The sequence below is a fragment of the Plutella xylostella genome, chromosome 9, assembly GCF_932276165.1.
Source record: "Plutella xylostella chromosome 9, ilPluXylo3.1, whole genome shotgun sequence".
Lineage (NCBI taxonomy): Eukaryota > Metazoa > Arthropoda > Insecta > Lepidoptera > Plutellidae > Plutella > Plutella xylostella.
In genome coordinates, this window is record NC_063989.1 from 10,455,111 (window position 1) to 10,474,422 (window position 19,312).

Here is a 19,312-nt window from a genome sequence, read left to right on the forward strand (position 1 = left end):
AGAATGTAAAATTACAGTTATAAGATTGCCACATCAAAAAAAGACTTATCTTCTGGTTATGCTGGCACCACACTTAGCTATTTATTACGGTGAATATAATCCTAACTAATATTATAAATGCGAAAGTAACTGTGTCTGTCTGTCTGTCTGTCTGTCTGTCTGTTACTCTTTCACGCCAAAACTACTGAACAGATTTTAATGAAATTTGGTATACATACGGTCTACTTATCTTCATTGCCTTCCTTACATTTTACATATATACATATATATAATACAATAATATACATAATACAATATATATTATATTATATACATATTATATATATATTATACAATTACGATATAACCTTAACATAATTTGTTTTATTTTTCAATTAGGTATCCACATCTCACTCTGATTTATAATTTTAACTACTTTGATTATTTTTTAAATACTGCACTAATTTTTAAGTCTTTAAAGTTTTGTTTTTATAGTTTTTAAGATAATTTTTACTTAAATTGAGAAACTGTTTTTATTTTATTTTTGTTTTTGTTTTCTTTATTAACTTCTTTACGTTCTAAGACATTTTAAATTTGAAATTGTTAAACTACGCCACCTGACTATATTTAAACAAATTGTTAAACTGTTTACTGGCTGTCCACGACACAGGCCTAGCCTAGTGTGGTAGCCCTTGCTATATCACCACCTTTAAATTGTTACCAAACACTGCAACCTATACTTTTTGTATCATAATCTTAAATTTAAATAAATATTTTTTCATTTTCATTTTCTAGACCCTGGGAAAGAACATAGGCTACTTTTTATCCCGGAATTTCCACGGGAAAAAGTAGTAGTAGTAGTTTTTAAGGCGAAGCGAAGCGCGCGGAAACAGCTAATTAACACATAAATAGAGCAGTTTTGATAAATATACAAATACGAAAAGTCAAGTGGGGTGGTATCATTAGAGTAGTTCCAAATCATAGGAGTAATAAAAAAACGTGTTCTCAGACATCGTGTTCCTGTGTTCCAAATAAATAAATTAATAGACTTGCATTGAAACCAGCAACCACCGAGCTATCCACACATTTCCGGGAACTCGTCTCGTCTCTGATGTGTTCCGTGAGGGACGGGGTAAATTGCAACCGGGCTGACAGCCGCGTCCGTAAGCCGCGTCCGCTAGTGTGTCGGCGCCTTCAGTGTTTGATCATACTTTGGGAACACTGAAACGGACAACTCGTAACACGGATAGCCCTCCCGGAAATGTGTGGATAGCCCTATGTTTTAAGAAAATAATTATTCTGTGGCTTTGCGACCTCTTCTAATGTCAACGTCATTGGTGTCACACAGTGACAGACTGTCACTGTCACTGTCAAACAAAATTTCTAGGGGGCGGAGCGCGGAGCGAAGTGTGGTGTTCGTTCGTGTTTATTTCTGTCGCGGCGCCTGATAACATTGATAACTTTTGCTAATAATAATATGCTGCTTGGATCTACAGCTCAGTCATAGCGCGGTCGCGTATACTCGGTCACCTCAGCCCGCACTATCTAGTGCGATCACCGTTTTACTGTTTTACTAACCTTTAAGACTGCAAGTTTTGTGAACTCACGATGGCCGCAAAGCAAAAAGTCTGCATCATTGGCTCGGGAAATTGGTAAATTTACTTCTACTCTCAAATTTATGTGCATATATTTTGGACTAGTTTTAATGGAAGCGTATAAACATACTGTGTGACCCTAGTGATGAGTTGATGACATAACAATGTTACCCTGACATTGGACTCAAGATTTTCAGTCTGTTACTATTTCATCTAAATAAACAAAGATACTTACAATATAAACTTATCAATCTATCTTGTTTTTTGGTTGGTTTATCAGAGTATTACATACCCAAATCTACAAAATTGTTGAATAAATAACTTGTTTCAGGGGTTCAGCAATAGCCAAGATAGTTGGCAGAAATGCAGCCCGTCTCCCCAACTTCGAGGATACTGTCACAATGTGGGTGTTTGAGGAGATGATTGAGGGCAAGAAGCTCACAGAGATCATCAACGAGACACATGAGAATGTGAAATACTTGCCGGGGCACAAACTACCCGAAAATGTGGTATGTTAATCTATTATAATTTTGAAAAGTCATGTATAATTTGGATTTTTCAGTTCTTATTTAAAATTGGCCAAGTTCTGACATTGTATTCGATAAAAACTAAATTTAAATTTTAAATAAATATAGTACAGCATTTTCTTAATTTTACCTATAGTAATGAAGATAACTATTTCATTACTACTGAGTTTAACCTTCAGTTTATTGTACTTATATGCAATAAAATACCTATTACTAAGCAAATAAAAATAGTAAACCACCTTTGTGTGTTCTTGAACTAAATATGTGACTTTGACTCTATACAACTAATGGTAACCATTTTTGGATATGTGTTTTATTGAGCTAAAAAACATCAGATAATGCTCATAGTAACTCACACTTCATACTCTATGTTTGGTTTCAATATAATAAGGAGGCTGAATTGGAATCCTTCAGGTACAAGATATAAGCTTAACCAATTATATCTGTACTGGCTCAGAATTGAACCAAGGTCTTTCAGAAATTTAGACAGTGCTTTACCATTTTATTTTAATATAAGTAAGTATAAATACTTATAAACCTGAAAAATCTTACCTATGAATGTTCATGTAGATTTTCCACCACTCATTTTGTTTTAAAACTAAAATCTACTTCTAGCAAATATTACAACCATAATCCTAAAATGGTGTGAGGTTGAGGTGTAAAATTATTTATGTTAGGTATATCATATTATTATTGTTTGGTCAACCATAATGTAACTGTAAGGGCATAAGGTCAAGGAAAGCATGATGTAGCTTAACCCTTGTAAACCTACTAGGGCCCAGTAAAGCAAGGGTATCTTCTTGAAATAATTATCGTAGGTATGTCTTCAGACAATATAATTAATTTGAATTCAGTACTTCCCACTAGTCTGTAAAATATGAATATTTTGTCATAACAGATAAGGTCATCTCTACCTCTTTTTTAAAGTTTTATTCACAGTTTCTGAACCATAAAAAATCCATTACATACCTATTTAAGTGTAATAATAGAGAATAATAACAGTAAAAATATATGTAGAGAAGGAAAGCATTGTGAGGAAACCTACACTAGGTACCTACTAGACTCAAGCTAGATTCGTACTATCATGTCGTCACACCTTCCCTTCCCAACCTTAAATAGGTGTAAATAAAGTGAAAATTACTACTGTCCAAAAGCCCTTTTAAAGATCGTGACATTTAATACTTGTTTCTCTTGGTCCCACCCTTACGTGGCGACATTCCAAAATAGCAGCAGTGTATATACTTACAAAATCCAATGTGAAAACTGATTACAGTCACCACAAACACATTCTTCTTGGTGACAAACTCTAAATCGCATCTAGGGTATGTCAATATACACGGTGAAAATATTTGCCAGTCAGAAAAGCGTTATTCGCTGGATGCCCAGGGTGCGTCGGATTGGGGAGGCTTCTTTCGTACACCCCATCCTTACTCATGTAAAATACAATATTAAATGTAACCTACCGTCCTATAGGGTTGGAGTTTTTCTATCAGTGTCGATAAATAATAACAGTAGGTGTAATGGAAGTGCCAAGTCCTTTACGATAAAAGCAATATGTTTGATGTTTACAAGTGATAGTGCGCGGGTTTATCGCTATCATGCAAACAGATTATCCTGTATCGCATATTGTTTATCCCGATATTGAATAATGTTAATGAGACTGTTTTAATATATTTGATAAGTAGCTTTTTCGCTCGAACCTCGTTTTGGCTATAGAAGGACAAATTCTATGACAAGCTACACGAAAAAAAAACACGACAGCAATCCATGGGCTCATGGATACTGGAGGACAATATAAGAATGCATTCCAGTGGTCAATTTACGTGAACTGAACTGTAGTTAATGTCTGCTGAAGTCAACTAGGGCCAACGTCTAATTTTAAGAAACCATACAATATACTAAACTCGCAGTTGCCGCCTAATCAACGTCGTACATCTCAACTCGTTTACCACTTTTGTATGTTTACTGCATCAAATAACTTAAAACAATAGTTTAAGTTGTTACATCTGATACAGAAAATAACTGATAAGGTCAAGATTTTAAGTATAAGTACCTACCTACTTATTATTTTAAGTAAACTATTTATAACAGCTGAATCAACACTTTTTATCTTGTAATTTCTAAAAAGAACTGCATTCGGTAGATTTGTTACATACGGCACGTTTTCAGTTAGTATGCCATATCTACCTAAGAATCGAGAACCTATGGGTTCTCTATATTGGTTCTGGCATTTTAAATTAATTCTTGTCACTATGTGCCGTTTTTTTTAGTGTAAAATATACCCAAACATATAAGTAATAAATAATAGTTACAAAAACTATAAATACAAAGCTGTGAAGCGCCGCTATCATATCAGTTGCATCTCACTTCAGTGTGGGAATTTTTACGTCTACGAACACTCGAACTGAGCAAACGCACTTATCTTATCTCACTTGGAAACTCTTCCGTAAACTGCCTGCTCGTATACCTGTGTATTTTATATAATTAATTTCTGGTTTGAATAATATATTTTTTTGGTACCTACTGAGGTCTAAGTATTTAAAATGATATAAGGAAGCGTCTTTGTAGCGAAACGATCTTTGTTGTATAAGATAGCTAACTTCTATGTGATCCGTATAAAATAATATTAAAATTAATTTAATAAACATCACATAGAAGTAATCTTATCTTAAATCCGTAAAAAAACCGGCAATGCCACATTCTCATTTTTAGAAGTGCTCGCATAATATTTTGCCAGAAAACATATCTTTGTTTTTCATAGTTCTAAGTAGATCTTGTTTATTATTACTGAGACTTACTTAATTTATTCTCGTCCTACAATGTAACACTACGTAATAGTAAGGTGTTCTATTTTGGTAACATTTCCTTAGCGGAGCGCCAGTGCTGCGGTTCAGTGCCAATGTCATTGGCTAATACATTGCTATGCCTAGTTGTGGTTATGCAACTGTGTTGTCTTTCTATTTAAAGACTGATGAGATTACTGTCTTGTTATAATATAGGAAACAAATGAATACATACTTCACACCACCCACCTCATCACCATCCAAAAAGCCATAGGTACGAGGCCCGATTCTGAAGAAACAATTTTAAATTTTAGCACGGTCTAAACTTCAATAGTTCAATACTGTAGAGTTGTAGACCATTCCGTGACCGATATTCACTTGATTCGACGATTTTTGACGATGGGAGAAAATGCATATATCACTTCGACTAAAAGGTAATGATAGTACGGGTACAGAACAAAGTTCACACAAAGACACTCCCCCGAGTGAACTTATCGCCAAGATTATAATTTATGAAATGTGAAAGAACTTTGGACCGCTATATGTTATAATAATGTTTACTTACTAATAAAACTTCCCTGATAAGCCTGTCGTTATGCATCCATTTGATATCTTAAGTATTAAAAAATATTTCTATTCTCTTTCGAGGTGTACCTTTGCATATACATATGCCCTTATTTGAGCACAGCTAGGCTAGCTCATGTGTAAATTGCTGGTTAAATATAAAATAATGTCCTGTGTGTAATAGCTGAGTTAGGCGCTCTGTTCATCCAATAATATTAATCCCGTTTCTGTAAATAGTAGATGGAAAAATGGACATTCTAATAGAATATTTTCATGTGTATCACCAAACCAGATAGTACCTCTACTACTCTGATTACACCTACCGGCCACTCTACTGGCCGAGACAGTATCCTCGGCCAAGCACTCGGTGGTGAAACCGTTCATTGGTCGAGGATCGGCCGAGGATACTGTCTCGCCATTGTACTCGGTAGGTGTAACAAAGGTTTAAGAGATGTTTTGTCCACAGGTAGCGATCCCCGAGGTGGTGGACGCGGCGCGTGACGCAGACATCCTGATCTTCGTGGTGCCGCACCAGTTCGTGAGGAAGATCTGCTCCTCGCTGCTCGGGCAGATCAAGCCTACTGCTGCTGCGTTATCGCTGATCAAGGTAAGATTGGTGCCTTGCCTCTGATAAGAGTCGTACTTTGATCACATTAAAATTGGAACATGGAAATATCACTGTATATACTGTCTTCTTCGTTGCCTTGGACGTATTACTGAATTGTCTTTTCCGTTGTCTTACACCTTTCGCAAAGAAAGGTACAGTCAGGATCAAAAGACAATAAAATTCGATTTTTCAAGGGGACAGTGTGAGAGAGAGTCGGGCTGGTCAACATGGCTAGTGATTGTAGCACCGTTTAGATATGACATCAGCGTGAATTGTACTCACTACATATTTGTCCTGACTTGCAGTATCTGGATCCTGATCACCATGAATCTATTCATATTCACTTCAATCCTGATGACTAATCGTTTGGTTTCCCCCAGGGCTTCGACATCGCGGAGGGCGGCGGCATCGACCTGATCTCGCACATCATCACGAGGCATCTGAAGATCCCGTGTGCGGTACTCATGGGCGCCAACATCGCTTCTGAGGTCAGTCTCTTTGTTGTATTTATTTATTTAATACTTTATTGCACAAATTTTACATTATATGGTAATGTAGCTGTTAAATCCGCACTGGGCCCGCGTGGTGGAAAGGCCTAAAACCGTTTCCCTGGAAGGAATCCCGTGCCCCAGAAGTGGGGACGTGATGGGTCGTGATGAATCTAGCTACTCAGTTAGGTAAACCAAAAGTAGGTGTAAAACATGTTTGATACGGTATTTGAATTAGGTATGCTTATGAATTTGAAAGATACGAATTTTTGTGGCTGTTTTATGAATCACTTGTAATTCCTTGTAAGTTCTAAGAGCTCAGTTAAAATCTGATAGTGACAAAGCAGTGAATTTTTTTATCCGCCAAATAAATAAAATAAATAAATAAAATAAATAGTCATTTATTTCAGGTAATGCAGTACCCATATTGTCTTAAAACTAGCTACAATAAAAAAATCTAAAATCTAAGTCTAAGGTCTTTTGCAAATAACCAATATAATGTATAGGGTTATACTAGTCACTTGCAAAAGACAGTCATTTACGATTCGCGTCCTGATGAACAGATATCCAATGCTTGTAAAAAGGATTGGTGATGTCTTGCGATACAACATTCAAGATTGCATTTCCGGAGCTGCTCAGCCCCGACCAGAAAGAAGCGATACGTGACCTGAGGACGGCAAAAAAGTCGGGCACCCCCGCCTCCGCGAACATGCTCGACGCGCTACAGAAGCGTGGCAGCCGCATGAGCGTGCGGTATGCATCATTATACTGCACCCTCATGGTGCTCATCGCCCTTCTGGTGTACTTGATCCACAGATGGCAGGTGTACATATTTTGGCAGTATGCTTTAAAAAGAGTGATTTTGACATCACTGCTGCATCTGTGGAATCTACGCGCGAGCATGTTGCATCTGATCGAGAGTGCCCGCCTCTCCCGCTCGATGTCACACTCGTCTCTCAGGTCCTCCGTCAAAATATGGCCAAGGTACTTGAACCGCTGCACAACCCGAACTGGTGCACCATTTAGAACCACCTCAGGGATCCTCTCCGGACCTCTGCCAGCCCTAAACACCAACATCTCCGTCTTCAATACGTTATACTTCAGCCCGTGAGCATTGGCATAATGCTCACAGACTGAAAGTAGCTTCTGGAGACCGTTGATCGAGGGGCTGAGGAGCACCATGTCATCCGCATAACTAAGGTTGTTCATACAAACTCCCCCGACATGACAACCGACCTTGGTGCTCCTCAGACCCACGATAAGCTCATTGACGTACAGGTTGAAGGTTGAAGAGTACTGAAGTAACTAAGCGTGTCATGCTGCCATATGTCGGAACTAAAGAATTCAAATACGATTAGCTGGTATAAGTAGATACCAAAATTAAGGATGCATGACATGTTACAATATCTACAATCAAGTAAATTGATATTTGATACGAGTGCAAGACATGTAAAGCCGGCTTATCGATAAATTATCTACTGTTCTGTCAACATGAATTTTATCACATCTCGTTAAATTGAATTTACGAGGGCTAACGACAGAAAGCATCAGCTATAATGGTTTTTAATAGATTAGATAACGAATACGATACTTGTAATAGTGGAAAGGGGATTACTCTGCTCCTGGAAATATACATACATTTATTGCAGATTTATTACCAACTAAAGGTAAATGCCAGAGTATTACCTATTTTCGTAAGGTTCAATTTCCAATTTCGCCTGGATCGAATTAAATTGATAAAGTAAATTAACCTACTGATTACATTGCAAAGTGCACGCTATACGAGTATGTGTGCTTTTGACTCGCCAGCTTTGAACGGCATCAAGATCACCGGGTCAAAATGTAGCTTAGGTGCACGCTCTTCAAGATGCAGTCTAGCTGATCTATAGCTCCGTCCCAAAACGCCGTTTGAAAGAAGGCCAAAGAAGCGCACATAATTATGCACAAACTATCGAACCGATTAAAAAAAACTTTCACCATTATAAAGTTACATTATCCTTGAATGCTTTGGGTTCCTATTTAGCCTAGAATTCCCACAGGGAGACCCAACTTAACCCCCAACTCCTTTCCCCCCAGGTGGCGGAAGAGAAGTTCTGCGAGACGACAATAGGGTGCCGCGACGCGCTCCTAGCTCCTGTGCTGCGAGACCTCATACAGACGGACGAGTTCAGGGTCGTGGTGGTCGACGATGAAGACGCTGTGGAGATATGCGGCGCTCTGAAGGTGAGAGGGAGATAGCACTACAGGTTGCCGCGGCGCTCTCAAGGTGAAAAGGAGATAGCACTACCATTTGTGATGTATAGGATTGGTTGGTTCTAAGAACAGGCTACAGAAGCGATACCACTCTTAGCGTAGTACAACATCGCAACATTAGTAGGTATTGATGCAAACGCCGACCGAGGTAAGGGCAGAGCGGAGCGAAAGAGCTGATGGGTGTGCCAGGTAAAAAACGACCAATGAAATTGCATTAAAACTGTGAAGAAGCAATTTCATTGGACGATTATTTCCTCGCTCTGGTGGACATGGACAGACAGCCTTAACTAAGAACTCCGTAAACACTATATTCTGGCTCTTCCTCAACCCCACTAGCATCTACCATCTACTACTACTAACATCTACTCAACGCTTCTCAGGCTCTTTATATTCTGTAGCATTCGCCCGACTTTGCCGGCTTTAAATTCATGTATCCAAACTCTCCCCAGAACATAGTAGCCGTTGGCGCGGGCTTCGTCGACGGTCTCGGGTTCGGGGACAACACGAAGGCGGCGGTCATCCGGCTCGGCCTCATGGAGATGATCAAGTTCGTCGACGTGTTCTACCCGGGCAGCAAGCTGAGCACCTTCTTCGAGTCTTGTGGCGTCGCTGATTTGATTACTACGTGTTATGGTGAGTGATTGATGATTGTTCAACCCTGTTTGTCAGTAGACTACACTAGGTAGATATTAGTGCGCAATATGCGCATTTAGAGTTTGTCACGGTGTGGCATTTACGCCATATATTATATGCTACTGTGAAACGCCAGCACATAACAAAACGATATAATAATGGCGCACGGACTCTGCATGCTGAAATAGGGTTTGTGACCGTGTTGAAAAGATTGGCCAGTCAGATTAGCGTCAGTCGCTGACCGTAGGTCCATCGGGCTACGGGTGTCGCAAACTTCGCTTGCCCTGTTCTTGGTATCTACTTATTCAACGCATTGAGCCTTTATTTGAACTAAAAACGATGTCTTATAATACGTTATACCGCAGTGCCCTTGAGGTTTCACATCGATTTATTGTTATACTACAACATACATTTAAAGTAACGTTGTTTTTTCAGAGTGTTATTTACATAGCTAAAGATCATTCCCCCTGGTAATACAATGCCTTTGGCAAGCGGATCAACACGTAAATACGCGTGGATTCTTAAACTTGACATTCAAAATCATTGAACGTATAAACTCACAACAATACATGCCAATTACATCTCGAGTATCAGTTCTCATTTATTGAGCCAAATCGTGTTGTTTTTGGATTTCGTTCAGAAATTGGTTACTTTGGTAGATGTACCTGTAGGTACATCTACCAAAGTAACTACTGACAAAATTAACAAGAGTTTAACCTTGACTTCAAAAAAATATTCTTTTGTTATGTTTTAAGTTCTTTTCCATCTACTTTCCTCTACACATTATTATCGTGAGTCATCAAATAAGAAGCATATATAGGTACACGTATTGTCCTTTGATCGTTCATCAGACTTACTGATTGGTCCACACTTTAACTGATTTGATTTGTTTTTAAATATAAATGAAGCATAATCTCAGCACTATTTATGATTAACTTTCCTATAAACATTTATAAATCATTAATCAATATCAAATGGTACAAACATCAGCATTTTTCCAGTTCGTATTTTTAACGATGGTAGAGATTCAATTTTATGAGTTAGGACTGCAACGCATTATTGTCTACTGCCTACATGTGATTATCTAATAGAGTTCGTCGAGTGACTAATCACCGTCCACTCTGCATATTGCTATAACCAAGGCTAAGGTCACATTGAATTACTAGACTGGCTATAGGACGTAGGCATAGCTAGTGCTCCTAGGTAGGTACTGTACTATACTGGTTTGTTTACATTTGCGCTTTGCAATTTATGCGTTTCACGTTTTAACGTTTGATTATAAAGTAATGCAATTAGCTACAGAAACGGTACTTTATTTATTTTATCGGTGGAATTTAGAAGCTATCGAACCACAAATACTTACGAAGTACCTATACTTACTCGAACGAAGCTTGAACGTCTAAATACCACCAACTGAATACCATACGTATATGAATATCTTTACATATTTTGAAACTAGTTTGACATTAAACTTCGTCAGTTCATTAGCTGAAATTGTGAAAGAAGTTGGCATGTGGCAGTGGCAGCTAGTTAATAATAAACTATTTCTCTAACCCGCAATAGACCAGCTAAAGACATGGTACTAGCCATGTAGCTTAGGAAAGGAGATTAGAATGCACTAAGGTTCAAGTCAGATTCCGGAATTAACTTTCCGTGACAAACACTAGCGCTGGGTTTTGTCACCATACTGTACAGATCACTCAGTTAGATTAGAGTCAGTTAGCATCAGATTAGCGACGTTTTGGTACAACTGATTTCACTCGCGGAGGTACGGTCAGCTGCATAAGTAGCTATACACCTTTGTACAGTAAAGGGCAGAAAGACCTGACCCCTCTCAGAAACATTGTTACTATGAGAGGGGGGTCAGGTTTCTCTGCACCTGACCGTACCTTGTCAATCTGAAACCGCCTATCCATTCCTTGAAATATTGACGGTTCATCAGTTTGACAAGGTACAGATAAGGACTTATGCAGCTGACCGTACCATCAGTGAAATCCATGAAGTCCCGATTTCAAAATAATATCCCATTCGCAACTCGTCTTGCATCAAGCAAGCTACGCGACGCTGCTTAAATGTTCGATTGTGGTAATCCCACACGTGGCATTATAAGAATACCTACCTATTTTAAACAAACACCCCTCACATTCCCAGGCGGGCGCAACCGGCGGGTGGCAGAAGCCTTCGTGAAGACGGGACGCTCCATCAAGGAGTTGGAAGACGAGCTGCTGAACGGACAGAAGCTGCAGGGACCAATCACGGCCGAGGAGGTCAACCACATGCTGGCCAATAAGAACATGGAGGACAAGTGAGTACTTTGAAATGAAATGTTCTGTTTTCGTTTTTTTTTTAACTTTTAAAATTATGTGTCGAAGGTCATCATAATATTAGGCCTCCCGCGCACTAGGCAGTGTTAGTGGCAGTTACTGTATCATTATTTCACAAAGGTTCGCTTAATAAGGAGAAGAAATGGCGAAAGAAACTTGTTGTGGATTGTGTAGATGTCGATTCGTGAAGGATTCTCTAAATAATGTGGAAAATGCGTATGTATGACGAGAGTTGTTCTGAAGAAGGATCTTCTTTGGGCCTCTTCTTCACTATAACATGTTGATGTTGATACATATTAAGCGCATTTGCGTTTAGGGACTACGGTTTATAATACCAACTGTTGCTTTAACATGTAGGTATTATTATGGAGGTATTTTTATTTTAAATTTTACTAAGTGGAATCGAGATCAATATGAATTATCTCTACTTCAGCTAAGTTACCTCAGTATAGTTTGTTCAAGTTTAACTATTCCCCACTACTAAAGCCATAAAGCAAATAACCCGTCATAATATGATTGTCTGTGATATTGATAATGTAAGTCAGTTCGAGGCCGGACCAAAATAGAATCCACCAGTTGGCTTGCACAGCGGATAGCGTGCTATACCGTGCAATGCGGAATAAAACGATGCACTTACCTTGTCATTTAAAATTATATAAAGGTGGCCGTAGGGCTAAATATTAATAAAAATATCCTTGAAGTAGCTCATTCGGGTTTTGTTGGTGATATTTATAAAATGTTATAAATAAACGTGTTTAACGTTTTTAATTGGTCGGAAATATAATAAGACCTGTAGGTTGGCATATAGAAAATGTTTTTAGCATTAAGTCCACCTTTTGTACACTTATGTTATATTTGTGCAATAAATAATTCCGACACCTCTTATTATTATTATTATTTAATACAATAATAATAATAATAAGAGGTTTCGGAATTATAACTGGTGCTATATTACGATAATGATATCTCTGAGTACCTATTCTACATTATAATGTCTAGGATTTAAGTCAAATAATAGCTGTCTGAGTGATAAGCTAATAACTTGTATTATTTTACGTAATCTCGTAATGTTATTATAACAATAATTAGCATTTTGATATATGCACGTAACTCATTAGTATTTATCGAGTAATAGGAATTAAAAAACTTATTTGATAACCTTAGATCATAATTTGCTGACTAAAATTCAATTATTATTTCTTTCCTCTTTGTCTCCAACAAGAGTTGGCATGCAGTACTCGTAATAAAAAAATAAATATCGCAATATTATTGTAATTATATTATTATGTTATTTGCGATTCCGTTTTCTTCGAACGTACGGGTGGCAAATATTCGCGGGTGTACGGCCATAGGTAGCGTTAGTAAGTTACCAGGGACTTGTATATTTAGTCTACCTACACAATATAATCTATACTACTTACTAATGTATACTTCAACTTGCTTCCCAGGTTCCCCCTGTTCACGGCGGTATACCTGATCTGCAAGGGCGACAAGCCCCCCTCCGAGTTCATCAACTGCATCAGAAGCCACCCGGAGCATATGTAAGAACTGCTATAAACGCTTCCTTCTATCCCGTAGCTTCTAGAATAGTCTGCGAAGCGCCCTTCTCTTATTGGTCGATGGTTTGGCGTTCCGTGCTGTGATTGGCTGATGATTTTTTAAATGGCGTCGGCGTTGTTGGATTTAGCTATCGCTAATTTGTGTTATTTTTTTGGGTTCTGCACCCAAAGGGTTATAATATAACGGGACCTTACCTAATTATTTTTATGATACTTCATAAATATATTTTATATTTACCGGACTCCCAATGTATATACACTGCCATAATTGTGCCCTGGCTTGTAATAATGAATATTTAATCAATAAAAGAAGGACGCTTCGACTTATACTTAGATCCTAGTAGTTTAGATACTGGCATTTACATAGGCATGCCATTATGTTTGTAAATAACAATTGTTATGTATATTTTTACAGGGAGTTAGTACTTAGATATTGTTATTGATTGGTTTTTCATGTATTTACTCCACAACGAGTGGTTAGATAAACAGACAAAAGAAATATTTTAAAATTAAAAATATAAACTTTTAAAATATAGAATAAAAAATAATTAAATTCAATGTGTATATATTTTGAGAAGAAATGTTTAGATAAGTAATTTTTAGTTCTTATTTTATTGTCTGTTTATCTTGACCATTGAATTATGAATAATATTGACTGCGATTTTCAAATGCTTAGTCACCAAACACCGCTTGTGCTTGAAAATTGGTGAAGGATTTAGAGAGAAACTATAGTTGAAGGGATATTTAATAGGTTTAAAGGTTGTTCTTAGAAAAGGCCTACGGTTTGCGGTGGTTATGTGACATAAATTGGATTGTCATATATATTATTTATCAATTAGTTTCACTTTATTGGTAGGTACATACATTATATAGTTATTGCTCGTATATAGATTCTGAAAGAAGCAAATTTTGCCTGTAATTACGAGGGATTTATAAGCATGCATTGTGATTCGATAACTATGATCCCCTAGTTTTAATCGCATGTCCATAGCCGGACATAGTGTATTCCTTCTCATTTGTAGATCAAGTTGTTTCTAAACAAATCAAATTGGCCCATATCCGTTTCAACTGACACACTTATTCACTCTATTTTTCGAAAGTGGGTAAAATAAACCTGACTATTCTTGTCCCACTCTACCCACCAGTACGTCGTGTAACTGGGAATTTCAGTCATATTATTCATACACCAATATTGCAATTTGTAGTCACAGGACGTGATTGTATACTTACATAAATTATGTTGTATTTAATACTACATTACATACACATGTTACTATAGTATGAGTGGTTGTTACCGGTCTCTGCTTCTGATAAATAAGGCTATAATAAAATATCTTATCTTATAGTTGATCTATAACATCTACAATATAATCTGTTTTGAAAGCCGAGTTACAATAAATACTATTTTATTATGTTGGATTCTACACCCGACACTTAATTTTAATACTTTAGATAGCGGTATTGTTGTTATAAATATGAACCTAGTTGTTAATTAAGTAGAATAATCTAATGTATGATACTAAATCTTGTTGATTGTACATTTATAATATTTTTATCATGGTTATTAACAACACTTTACAACGATCTTGCACTTAAAAAATCTAATATTTTTCTGTATCTAAAGGAAGCACCTAAGTCATAGGAATTTTGAAATAAAATATATTTTAAACTAGCTCCATTTTTCATTACCTTACCGGTAAGTACCTCTGTAGATCTTCGATATACCGTCAATTCAAACCTACCATACATATCATTTTATGTTTTTACAGATTTGCGCCCAAGAATATAAGCATTTACTAATCATTTGTATGGAGTGGCGTTTTTGCTTTATATGTATATTTTATTTTTAAGTGATGTTTTTTTATATGCATGTTGTGATGTTTTATACATATTTTGATTAAATCTATAATATATATTTTCTTCCTTTCTTTTCTGTTGCTTATCTTGAAATGAACGCGAGGATATCTTGGTGGTTTACGGTTAGATTGTCTAGGTATAGGGTCAGTAAAATAACTTTAAAAAATAATTTCTATTCAGCAATTTATCTTACTCAAACATTTTAGCTACAATTACATCCATGTTCATTACCACACTAAGGTCGATTCTTTTTTTAACATCTCACTACATTTTATAAAGCCTTGTGCTTTGTACATCTTATTCAAAGAAAATCAGTCTTTAATGCTATCTTTCATATTATGAATGTCCCATGCATGCCTGTAGCGTTGTTTCAGTGTATAATGATCAAATACCATTCTAGGAAACTGCCGTTGACCAAATGTTCTCTGTGACGCGATGAACGACGCTCGCAGGATATCGAACCACCGACCTTCTGATACTAAAGACTACTTCATTCAACAAAACTAACTTCTTAGGGTCCGTTCATACATACGAAATGATACGAAAGAAAGAGATAAACATCTGATGTGTCCGGGCCGATTTGTGTGAACGGACCCTATGTTGGAAATTGGTAGCGGATTATGTATTTCTAAGGGATTCATTTGACAGTCAGCGGCATAGAAACCAGTTGAGACGTTGCGACACGTAGTCTGCTACCAATTTGCACCTTTATGGCCTAATTTAACATGCAATCTACGGATGATTTCATAGATGCCATGGCATACTTTCTACAGCTACAGCTGCTTTTTCTGTTTCATATATCTGATAAGATAACTCAAAGCTAGAGGAAAATAAAATTTTCTTTATATCACATAATTTATTTTAAGTTTACTTTTAACTTAAACGGTTTAGGTACTTGCATCATTAAAGTTTTCGCATTTATTATTTTTATCAGAAACATATCTAACTACGAGTATAAGTGAGTGGATGAATATCAAACTGCCATATGTCACGTCCACGCAAAATTTGGGAAATGGAGGTTTTTGTTTTCTCTATTATTTAATGGTCATAGAACTTGCCCCGTGATTTAATCAGTTGACTTGTGACCTTAAGAATGTATTTTAATAAACAAATCCATTATAACACTCATAGAAAGGCGTAAAAGTTAATAAACAATTTGGACTTATAGCAGTTTGATATGCCCATACAAGACTTATGCTGTTTTGATATGAGTCATAAGGACTTATAGTTGTTTGAAAAATACTAATATCATGAGCCGGACTCAGTAAGACTAATATAGTCTATATTCTATTAAATAAAATGAAGTTAATCAACCAAAATTTATCGGTAGAAAAGTACCTACCTACCGTATTATATTCTACCCGATACGGCCCTGTGTTTACTACGAAAATGCTTTGTGTTTGACACGTGGGTTGGAAAAAAAGGGGTTTTAAACTTACTTCGCCATAGTTTTCTATCGTTTTTTTGCTACACTCTTCAATCTGTTCCTTTTCCGAGCTTTATCAGGGTCCACAATCACAATTTCCTCAACATTTTCATTCATATTCGTTATAAAACACTGGGAGCACACACCACAGCCTCGAAATTCTCAACAAGTATGACGCCATGTTGAAAAAATTACGCTCTGTGATTGGCCGGAATGGACTTGTGAAAATTTGTAATGCAAAACGGTTAGACTTAAAAGGATTTGAAAAAAAATTACTTTTTTAATAGCTTTTTTCTCATGGATGCCTTGCACTTATTGGAACTTGAAGGGCATAGGCAAACTGACATTTTAACGGAGAATACGATCAAATCAAAAAGTCAATTTTTCGGGTAGGTGGACATATGGCAGTTTGATATTCATCCACTCAAGTAGACTATGTGGTATATTCCTTGAATGTTTCATGTCATATCTGTTTTGTGCTAGTCTGTATTAAAAATTGTATTGTTTAAGATACTACTTAAATGTATATTTTTTTTGTGTAGATCATTTAAATTTTGTTAACGAGAGTTTTTTTATACATCTCCATTACCATCAATATTATTTTTTGTTGTTTCTATTTACTTTTTCATTATAGATTCATTTTTCAATTAAAAAACAGAAGCCCCCTTTTCTTGTGATTGGAATGCTACTGGCCCGTTTCGTTTCGTGGTCAAACTTCATATTTTGAGAAAACCAAAAATATCTTCTTTTCAGAGTGCGGATAGTAAAAAATGTAACAAAATCACATTGCAGTATATGCTAGGCATTCGAAAAGGTAAGGAAACATATTCGGGCTTCTGTTTTATGTCAATATGTGTACATATACAACATTAAACATGTCATGTTACAAGCATTGTGTTCATATTTTATCACCGAATTTATAATATAACATGCATACGAAACTTTTCTATCTTGTCGAACTAACAGTTTTTCAATGAATTAATAGGTTTGTTAGTTTCGCAAGTTACAAAAGTAATTATCTACTACTTTATGAAGCTCACTGTGCTAGATAATCATTGCCGATGAGTAAGTATAAACAAATGATCATGATCTAATAATCGTCCACTGCTGGACATAACATACCTAAATAACTAACTAGTAGTCTGCGGCATCGCTGAGGGCCAATAGCCACGGCGCTGCACTAAGGGCTCCCGCACACGGGCCACCGGCCACAACCGGTAATTTTCGTACATTTTATATGGATTCGCCTTACACGCCGGTGGCGGCCACACAAAAGCTTCTTGTGGCGGCGTTTGTGGCTGTGGCCGGTGGCCCGTGTGCGGCGACACTAATAGAACTAAATGTCAGATAGAATGATAGGCAGGTTAGATCCCGATTTTCCCGTAAGATTTCAGTGGCGCATGGTGGACAGGGCCCTATAGTAATATTAGTTCAATGGCCCGGCCCTATTAGCGAGTTTCGTTGTTTGACAGTTAAAGTACTTGTCATTGTAGTCCTGATTATTTTCCATTTAACTGTTAGAATGCTGATATAACACCAGGAAAAAATTAGCCATAATACTTCAGTCCTGATGTAGGACACTTGTAGATATCCTAAAGTAGTAAATAAGTACCTTTCAGATACTAGTAACTTCTTGCCATGCACAACACTAACTTAACAGATTGCTTTTGTGCAACCATTCATACCTACATAGAGTAGAAACTGTGATAATAATGTGTTTACAAAGTAAGTATTTTTCCAGCAATACCTATATTTCTCCGCCCCTTGTTTTATATTTTCAACAAATAACGGCTTTTTTATAACTTTTGAAATTATAAGATCTATCTCTTGCCCTCTGAACAATCTATAACACTTTCTATCTATTATCTTTTTAATATCTGCACCGAATTATTCCAAAAGTATTTAAAATATGTGTTTATATTCATTTTACATTTTTATTTTCAGGGTTAAAGCTTAAGGATGGCAGTATAGAATACAAAAAAACTCAGAAATAGATACAATTCTAAGGGTAAATCATAATAAGACACTAATGTACAAAACAAGTAAACATACTTACATAAAAATGTACAAATTATTATCATTATCCATTAAGATATATTATTTACCTAGTGTAAAGCAGGGTTACGATGATAGTTTTCTCTGATCTGTTTGTTATTCTTACTAGAATAGAATCTTTCTGCATATACCTGTATCCTGTCTTTAACTCTATGTTCCTATGCTTGAACTATTTCCTACCTATTGGTCAAGCACATTCTTTATGCACGTTTCCTCAAGATGTTTTCCTTTGCACGATAGATATTCACTTACTAGACATTTCGCCTCTGCTGTCAAAATCCAAAGCAATCAGTAATAATCCGATTTACAGTAATTTAGACTAGATACTCACCCTTTAGAATAGGATACCGTTATTTTATTGTATGAGTGATTGAATGAAACCTAAAAACAGTCGATAGCATAAATCGATGTTTTCTATCTGATTAAATGTGAATATCAGATACATAACTCGTTAGTATAATTATCTGTGGTGTTAAGTTTAAAGTTTAATAATTTATTTAAAAATAAATCAATAATATTTAGGTACGTAGTATATTAAAATATTTAGTGCAAACTTTAGTTTTAGTGGTCGCCCATTTAATTTTACAGAATTCCAATTTAGTAAAAAATATATATTTATTATTATATTATATTTTGTTTATAGTACTTATTTATTTATACTG

At 36.4% G+C, this 19,312-nt stretch overlaps 1 protein-coding gene across 4 annotated transcripts; it reads left to right on the forward strand.

Moving 5' to 3' along the window:
* The first annotated feature begins 1,364 nt into the window (after window positions 1-1,364).
* On the forward strand, window positions 1,365-18,654 carry LOC105387922 (glycerol-3-phosphate dehydrogenase [NAD(+)], cytoplasmic). Of its 4 annotated transcripts, none has more exons than XM_048623015.1 (9): window positions 1,365-1,631; window positions 1,906-2,083; window positions 5,915-6,055; window positions 6,436-6,543; window positions 8,620-8,766; window positions 9,246-9,429; window positions 11,581-11,734; window positions 13,202-13,294; window positions 17,349-17,484. In XM_048623015.1, exons 1-9 carry the CDS (start codon window positions 1,588-1,590, stop codon window positions 17,395-17,397), a joined length of 1,098 nt encoding a protein of 365 aa, XP_048478972.1. In that variant the 5' UTR covers window positions 1,365-1,587; the 3' UTR covers window positions 17,398-17,484. The 4 variants fall into 4 exon arrangements, with proteins under 4 accessions (XP_048478972.1, XP_048478975.1, XP_048478973.1 ...); XM_048623018.1 differs by lacking the exon at window positions 17,349-17,484 and adding an exon at window positions 18,540-18,654 and having other exon boundaries at window positions 1,366-1,631; XM_048623016.1 differs by lacking the exon at window positions 17,349-17,484 and adding an exon at window positions 15,570-16,024 and having other exon boundaries at window positions 1,366-1,631.
* Window positions 18,655-19,312: the final 658 nt, after the last annotated feature.

What these genes read in the sequence shown, in the direction of transcription:
- LOC105387922 (XM_048623015.1), top strand. Translation starts at nt 1,588, where the DNA reads ATGGCCGCAAAGCAAAAAGTCTGCATCATTGGCTCGGGAAATTG. An exon ending in CTGCGTTATCGCTGATCAAG is followed by an intron (nt 6,056 to 6,435) that starts GTAAGATTGGTG and finishes GGTTTCCCCCAG; the next exon opens with GGCTTCGACATCGCGGAGGG. An exon ending in AGAAGCCACCCGGAGCATAT is followed by an intron (nt 13,295 to 17,348) that starts GTAAGAACTGCT and finishes TCTTCTTTTCAG; the next exon opens with AGTGCGGATAGTAAAAAATG.